General features: G+C 48.5%; 1 protein-coding gene across 3 annotated transcripts in view; it reads left to right on the top strand.

Annotated features, from left to right (window-relative positions):
* The window catches only part of TSNARE1 (t-SNARE domain containing 1), a 130,645-nt gene that overhangs the window by 44,945 nt on the left and 77,125 nt on the right, over positions 1–8,575 (top strand). For all 3 annotated transcript variants that reach the window (XM_060195914.1, XM_060195913.1, XM_060195915.1), the window contains exons 4-6: positions 2,404–2,494; positions 6,133–6,207; positions 6,633–6,689. In XM_060195914.1, the coding sequence (XP_060051897.1) occupies positions 2,404–2,494; positions 6,133–6,207; positions 6,633–6,689 (223 nt within the window). The remainder of the gene's footprint in view (positions 1–2,403; positions 2,495–6,132; positions 6,208–6,632; positions 6,690–8,575) is intronic.

Below are 8,575 nucleotides of genomic sequence, written 5' to 3' on the forward strand. Positions count from 1 at the left end.
TAAGAGGGGGTACAATTCCACACAGTTCCTACCACCAGAGTTCCATATCCCATCCCTTCCATCGGAAGGAAGTGTCCCTATTCTTGCTCCTAGCTATGACCGTGGGATGTGAGCTCAGACCTACAGGGAGGCAGAGGTTGGACAGGCTCCTGTGCTGAATGTGGGCCCCGCGTCAGATTGATGGGGTCTACAGTTAATGGTATTTATATACTTTCCCCATGTTTGGGAACTACTCTCAGCCCTGATCCAGCTTTCTAGTCCTGTTTCCAACTCTGACGCCTTCTCCTTAGACAGTACTCTTCTTTTTAATCTACTTTTCTTAAGAGGTTTTATTTTTAGTAATGTCTGCTGAATTTTGTAGCATGTCTTTTACATGGGTCATCGCTGGGCTCAGTGATGACACTACAAATCCATTGCTCCCTGTGACAAATTTTTTCCTTTCCTTTTTTTCTTTTTTTTCTCTCTCTTTTTTCCTTTTTCTTTTTTTTACTTTATTTTCATTTGACAGGACAGAGAGAAATTGAGAGGGAAGGGGGGAGAGGAAGAGAGAAAGATAGACACCTGCAGACCTGTTTCACTGCTTATGAAATATCCTCCCTGCAGGTAGGGAGTGGGAGTTCAAACCCATATCCTTGCACACGGTGCTATGTGCACTTAACTAAGTGTGCCAATGCCCAGCCTCCTTGGGCTGGATGATTTTCTCCATTTAAAATATATTCTGTTAACGGGAGTGGGAGCCTTACATTAATTCTTGAATACAGATACACTGTTGGTCTTATATAAACATTTTGTTTTTACCACTAGGGCCTCTCGCCTGCATGATTCCACCACTCTTTGGGTTGACTTTCACTGTTATTTTTTATCTCAGCAAGAGACAGGGAGATACATAGTAGCTCCCCTCCACCATCCCTGGAGCTTCCCCTATTGTTGTGGGGCTTCCATGTACTGCTGGTGTTTGAATCCAGGGCCCTGCAGATGGTGTAAGGTACTTGTTCAATCTTCCTCTGAAGATTATTCTTTTTGGGGAAAAATATTTGTTTTATTCATTCCATATGCGGTAGCGTTTCACACAAAAGAGGACAAGGAAAGATAGAGATAGCGATAGAGAAGCCAAAGTGGGTGGGTGCTGGGGGTCACACTGGGGCCCTCAGGCGTGCAAGGTCTGGAGTCTGTCGGCTGAGCTATTTCCCCTCTGCACGACAGATGGTCTCTTTATGCATATTGCTGTATTCATTTGTTTTCAGGGTTTTTTCTTTTTTATAATAATTATGATTTTTTTCACCACTCCCATCACTAAAGGTCTGTGTTCCCATCCCCACCCCAGTAGATCCCCACTCTCGTTCTGCCACAGTCTTGGAAATAGGTTGACATTTTGTTTCTGTCCCATTCTTATATTCTTCTCTCTATATGCCACATATGAGGGAAACCATTCTGTAGTTGTCCTTCTCCTCCTTACTTGCTTCACTAAGCATCATCCTTTCCAGTTCCATTCATTTTATCCCTAAGGACACAGTATCATCTTTTTTTTTTTTTTAAATTTATTTATTTATTTATTCCCTTTTGTTGCCCTAGTTGTTTTATTGTTGTAGTTATTGTTGTTGTTGTAATTGATGTTGTCATTGTTAGATAGGACAGAGAGAAATGGAGAGAGGAGGGGAAGACAGAGAGAGGGGAGAGAAAGATAGACACCTGCAGACCTGCTTCACCACCTGTGAAGTGACTCCCCTGCAGGTGGGGAGCCGGTATCATCTTTTTTATTGCTAAGTAATACTCTGCGAAGTATATGTCCCATAATTTTTTTTTGTCCAGTCATCTGTTGAAGGACATTTCATGTTTCCAGGTGAATATGGGGGCACATATATCCCTTTGAGTCAGTGTTGTTCCATCCTTTGGGTAGATGCCTAGGAGTGGCACTGCTGGATCATAAGGTGTTTCCGCTTGTTATTTGTTTCAGGATGCTCCCTACTGTTTCTCAGAGTGGTTGCCCCAGTTTGCGTTCCCACCAGCAGTGTAATAGGGTTCCTCTCTCTCCACATCCTCTCCAACACTGTCTTCTCCCACCCACCCCACCCCCTTTTGTTTGTTTTCCAAGTCATGGTATTCGGGGGGCAGGGAAATAATGGTTTATGGACAGTTGTTGACACCTGAGTACAGTTTATGGTCTCCCATGCTAGGTGTGTGCACACCCCTCCCGTCACCATCCAGCTCTTTCTTTGCCCTCTTGTTGTGGGTCCTGGATGCCCTCTCCACCGCCTCTCTCCACAGCCCAGAGTCTTCTGCTTTGCTGCGACACACCGCAATCAGTCTCTCACGTTTGGCTTTGGGATTTTGCCACTGTGTTCATGAGCGAGCCCTCTGCTCTGTCTTCTTTCTCTCCCCCTTACCCCTACCTCCCACCCCCAGGAACTCTGTGCAGCAGGAGACCAACTCCACCATCAACACATGTACCAGCTCCATGAAGCAGATGGCAGAGCTCCTGCGGGGCCTCTCCAGCGTATGTCCTGGGGCGTTTGAGGGTGGGGAAGGGGGGCATGAGAGGGACCCACCTGCAGGCCACCTGGCCTGGGACGGGATCACAAGGCGGCATGGGCAGAGCCCCGTGTGCTCTTCTTCCCCCCGACCCTGCTGAGTGTCAGGTTGTATGGGTGCTGTGGGGCCCCTGCCCCTGGATCAAAGCACCCTGGGTCCTTCTGGTCAGGCTCCACCGACTCTCCCCCATCACTCTTCTGCCTTCATCCATGCTCCACTTGTCCCCCCTTCACTGCAGTTACCACACACCATCCTCCCCAGTAGTATCAGCCCACAGCACTGTCCTGGACACTTTGGAGGGGCAGGGCCAGAGCTAAGTACTTGCCATGGAGAATCCATCACCGCCATGTCTGACCCCTTGTAGATAGGTGTCTGTGGGGTAGTGGTAGATAGCATAATGGTTGTGCAAACAGACTGTCATGCCTGAGGCTCCGAAGTCCCAGGTGCAATCCCCTGCACCACCATAAGCCAGAGCTGAGCAGTGCTCTATTAAAAAAAAAAATATATATATAAAAAAAATCTGTGTGGAGGAAACTTGTCATGCATCACAGCAGTGGATGATGTACACCAACAGCCAGCAAAGACGTGTTTAGTACTCATGGCTTAGATAATGCTCCTGGAGGTGTGCTCCCTCCATGCAGTGTCCAGAGAGCACTGGGCATTGAATACAGACCAGAAACTGGTGGCTTCTTGCATGGGGGCACTGAGGCTGGCTGTGTGTGTGTGTATGGGGGGATATTGCTGGAGGCATTCCTTTGAATGATGCAGGGAAGATTGTATTCTTTTTTTAAAAAATAAATATTTTTATTTTTTACTTTATTTATTGGATGGAAACAGCCAGAGATCAAGAGGGAAGGGGGTGAAAGAGAGAGAGACAGAGAGACACATGCAGCACTACTTCACCACTTGAAAAACTTTGGAGTATGGATCGACCTGTCAGTGCTCATCTTCAGTGGGGAAGCAATTACAGAAGCCAGACCTTCCACCTTCTGCAACCCACAACGACCCTGGGTCCATGCTCCCAGAAGGATAAAGAGTAGAAAAAACTATCAGGAGAGGGGATGGGATACAGAGTTCTGGTGGTGGGAATTGTATGGAGTTGTACCCCTCTTATCCTATGGTTTTTGTCAGTGTTTCCTTTGTAAAAATAAAAATTAAAAAAAAACAACTTTCCCCCTGCAATTGGGAACCAGGGGCTCGAACCCGGGTCCTTGCTTATTGTAACATGTGGTCTCAACTGTGTGCGCCACCACCCAGCCCTGAAGGTTGTGTTTTTTTTTGTTTTTTTTTGTCAAAAGATTTTATTTATTTATGAGAAAGATAGGAAGAGAGAGAAAGGACCAGACATCACTCTGGCACATGTGCTGCCGGGGATCAAACTCAGGACTTCATGCTTGAGAGCCCAAAGCTTTTTCACTGCGCCACCTCCCGGACCACAAAGGTTGCATTCTTAAAACAATGGCTCTGTGGTGCATAAGGTTCATATACTTGCATAAGACTGGAGAGGGACTGAGTGGTGGTGAATCTGGCTAAGTGCCTACGTCACTATGTGCAAACCTGGGTTCAAGTCCTCAGAATCTTTATGAGTAGTGAAGCAGTACTGCAGTCCTCTCTGTCTGCCTGTCTCTCTGTGTGTCTCTCTTCATCTCTCTCTTCATCTCAATTTCTGTCTCTGTTCAAAATAAATACATAAGATTTAGTGGAAAAAGAGGCCCAGTCCTCAAAGCCAGTGCACTGAAGGAACAGTCAGGGTTCAGGGGCCACTAACCATGGGTGGGATGGACCGAGCGGGAGCCACAGCAAAGTGATGAATCAGGACCCCCCTCCCTTGTCCAGAGAACCCACTGGAGGCCGTTCAGTAGTGGCTGGAGTGCTAGATCCTGAGTTTGATCCTTGGTACTGTATGTTTCAGAGTGATGCTCTGGTTCTCTCACTCTCAGTAAATTCAAAAAAAAAAAAAAAAGAAAGAAAGAAAAAAGAGGTAATGCACCTGGTTGAACACATGTTACAGTGTGCAAGGACCCAGGTCTGAGCCCCTCATTCCCACCTGCAGGGGGAAAGATTTTCGAGTGGTGAAACAGAGCTGCAGGTGTCTCTCTGTCTCTCTCTCTCTCTCTCTTCCCCTACCCTCTTGATTTCTGACTGTCTCTATCCAATAAATTAAAAATAAGAAACTCTGTCCATAGGAGGATGGATAGAACAAGGAAATCTCAAACTGAATGGGCAGAGCTGGGGTGGTGTAACGGTTCCTCTCATGAAGACGTATCTCATGGGCTCTCCCTGCCCTATTCTGTGTTTGTTCTGCCCTCGCCTGTCTCCCTGGCACTTCCTGTTGAGAGTGCCTGTTGATACCTCTCATAGGAGGCCCCGCATGGGGACCTGCAGGCTGGAAGGGGCTGCTGTGGTCCATCCAGGCCTGCTGTTCTCTGAGTCTGAACTCCAGCCTGTGGGAAACACTTGGGGCCCAGCGTCTGTCTTCACAGTGTCTGTGAAGATGCTTGGGTGAGAAGTCCCTTGGGGGTAGCAAAACGGCTCAGTTGGGATAGTGTGCCTGCTTTGCCGTGTGAGGACCGGGTGTGAACCAGGCCCCACTGCAGTGAGGGAAGCTTTGGTGCTGTGGGGTTTTTTTTTCCTCTTTACTATTTCTCTGTCTCACTCTATCACACACACACACACACACACACACACACACACACACGAGAGAGAGAGAGAGAGAGAGAGAGAGAGAGAGAGATGTGGGGAAGGCATCCCTTAAGCTGTGAACTCCAGAGTAACAAACCCCTGGCATCCAGGTTGACCTGAGTAATGGGCCTTGAACTTCTCTCCCCTCAGTCCTGACAGCCCCCGGAAGAAGTCAGTCTCCTCCTTACAGGGCAGGACTCAGGCTCTGGAAGGCCCTGACCCAGTTTAGATTTGACCTCTGGTTTGTCTGGACCCAGAAGCCATGTTGTCACCTCTGTGTATCCATGAGCTAGAGTCCAGGGGACTGAGAGGGGTTGCTTTATCTGATTCACCCTTCCCTCCTCCCACCCACCACCACCTCTCCACCCACCTACCAACCCACCCACCTGCTTAACCATCCATCCAAGAGCCCAGTTCAAGCAGGAGCTGCTGTCTTGCTCCCAGGGCTCAGGGACATATGATAACACTCCTGTGGGCCTACTGTGGCCAGCTGCTTGTGTTCATAGTGACCTGGAGCAGCCATAGGGCCCAGCTTACTCTCACCCCTCACCAGGTAGAGTGACCTGAGCTCCCACCCTGAGTAGGCTCCCTTCTGGGTCCGGGGCAGGGGGTAGGGGGACAGCAAGCAGGACAAAGTCCCCTAGCAGTCAGAGGTGAGCTGGGGTTCTGGTGGTGGGAGGGGCATTTGAAGACTGCACACCTGGCACTGTGTAGGCAGGCCCTGAGCTGAGCTCTCCCACTCTGTCTAACGGGACCCTGAGGCTTCCTGTGTGAGAGTCCTGCTGTCGGCGTGGGGACCATGTCACACCTGGCTCCCAGGTCGACGTGGAGGCATGTGTGGACCCTGGTGGCAGGTGAGGGTCTAGGAGCACCAGGTGGGCTGAGGCCTGGGCCTGGGTTGAACCTTGTGTCTTTCTGCAGCAGCAACACCTGCAGTTGGACCACCTGAAGACCCAGCTATCAGAGACGGTCCAGCATTACGGAGCAGTGCAAAAGGTAGAGCGCTTGCTTGCACTCACCCAGGCCTTGTGATCTCCGAGTAGGCCCAGATGGGTCTCACCCCAATAGCAGGCCCAGGCCAGCGTCGTGCACTCACTGCCCTGAACTGATAAGCTCATGAACCAGCACAAATTCCCAGAGACAGGCAGTGGGATTCTTACCTGTCCTTAGCTTACACTTCTGGGAAGTGTCACCCATTCTGGGGACTCCTGAGAATGTCAGTGCTTGGAAGGGCAGCCTAGCAGACAGCCATAGAACACCCATGACCCCCCACTTCCTGCCATGACTGTTCTGTCCCTGCTACAGGCAGCTGTCTGCTGTCAGTTGTCTGGAGCTTAGTGATATCTGACCATTTCTTTTTGCCCCACCTTTCCCACTATTTCCTACTTCCTCCTCTACATGTGCTTTTGTTTTTCCAACAGAAAATTGCTGAAAAATCCAGAGCACTGCTACCCACAGCAGAGAGGAGTGGCAGACAGGTAAGTCTGAGTGTTCGCCGTGGTTAAGTGGCCAGTAGCCTAAAATAAGGTGCATTTGTGTTTGGGAGAAGCAGGGGGACTGAATGCCAGGAATCCAGTGTCAGGGAGCCTGTCTTCCAAATCAGCGTTTAAAACATGGGCGCTATAGAGGCTGATGATGGCTTCTAGTTGAGCGCACATGTTACCATCCATGTAATCCCCCAGTCTCCACCTGCAACACATACAGGCATCTCTCTTTCTCCCCTCTCTGCCTTCTGCTCTCATCTCAATGTTTCTCTGTCCAAAAAATGAAAATAAATTAAGTAGGGGGGAGGGGGTAAGAAATGGCTGTCAAGAGTGGTAGTCTTTTTTTTTATTATTATTATTGAATTGATAATGATTGACAAGTCTGTTGGATAAGACAGGTATAGTTCCACACAATTCCCACCACCAGAGTTCCGCAGCTCATCCCCTCCATTGGAAGCTTTCCTATGCTTTATCCTTCTGGGAGCATAGACCCAGCCAGGATCATTATGGGGTGCAGAAGGTGGAAGGTCTGGCTTCTGTAATTGCTTCCTTGCTGAATATGGGCGTTGGCAGGTTGATCCATACTCCCAGCCTGTCTCTCTCTTTCCCTAGTGGGGCAGGGCTCTGGGAAGGCTCCAGGACACATTGGTGGGATCATCTGCTCAGGGAAGTCAGGTTGGCATCATGGTAGCAGCTGCAGCTTGGTGGCTGAAAAGCATTAAGATATAAAGCATAAAAAATGGTTTAATTATCAGGAACCTAAAGGGGGAGAATATAGCAGATGAGACTTGGGGTCTCCATTTTGGAAAAATCTAGGAAGTCTATTTTAGGTATGTTCCAAGGGGCCCATGACTTTGCTAATTTTTGACTCAGCCTGACAGCTAGCATGCAGGTGGGCTAAAGGTATTTTCTGGGGAGATGGTGTCAGAGTTGGTAACAGGACTAGAAAGCTGGATCAGGGAAGAGAGTAGCTCCCAAATATGAGAAAAGTTATAAATACCATTAACTGTAAACCCCATTTGGTCTGATCTGGGGCCCATATTTAGCACTGGAGCCTGTGCAACCTCTGCATCTCTGTAGGTCTGAGCTCACATTCCGTGGTCACATCTAGGAACATGGAATGGTGGATCTGCTATGCAGGCACCAAGCCCAAGCATTAACCCTGGTGGAAAGAAATCACGGCAATTGGTCGTTGGCATGGGCCCACCACGGGGTAAGGCCCCATATACTGACAGCTGGCAGATCCACTAGCTGCACAAGTCTGACTTCCATTTCCCTAGCCCACCTGGGAGTAAAAAGCTGATGGAAAAATCTAGAATAGAGAGTGAGGGGAGACACAGCAGAGCAGAGGGAGAAGAATAGAATGGAGATAAGATTTGAAAAGAAAATGGGTGAAGATCTTCCAGAAATGTCTAAATACGTCAAGCGGTAGATTCAAGAAGCTCTGTGAGGAGCAGGATACATCTCTTCCTTTTTAAAAAGCTACCATTGGACGCATTGTAATAAAGATGTGAAGACAAGAGCAGAAATCCTGAAAGCACATTAAAGCCGGAGGAGAGCCACATTGTTTTAAAAGGAGTAAAAAAAAGAATCCTGACACCCGACTTTCTAGACTTTCTACTGTGAACACTGGAAACCAGAGGACAGGAAGGGCACAGGAAGGGGTGGCAGGGAAGGAAGCAGAGGAGGGATGGCGGTGGGGGAGTGGCAGTCTGCACTCAGATAGGTCTGCCTGAGGTAACATGGGGTGCATTCATCTTAGAGATTTAAAGACAAATTTATAACACTAACGAGTCTGGAAGCTTGGATCTAGAGGCCATACTGTTCAGAAGTGAGGGTGAAATGAAAACACTTTTTTTTTTTTTTTTGTAAAAATAAAA

The sequence above is a fragment of the Erinaceus europaeus genome, chromosome 8, assembly GCF_950295315.1.
Source record: "Erinaceus europaeus chromosome 8, mEriEur2.1, whole genome shotgun sequence".
NCBI classification, from domain to species: Eukaryota; Metazoa; Chordata; class Mammalia; order Eulipotyphla; family Erinaceidae; genus Erinaceus; species Erinaceus europaeus.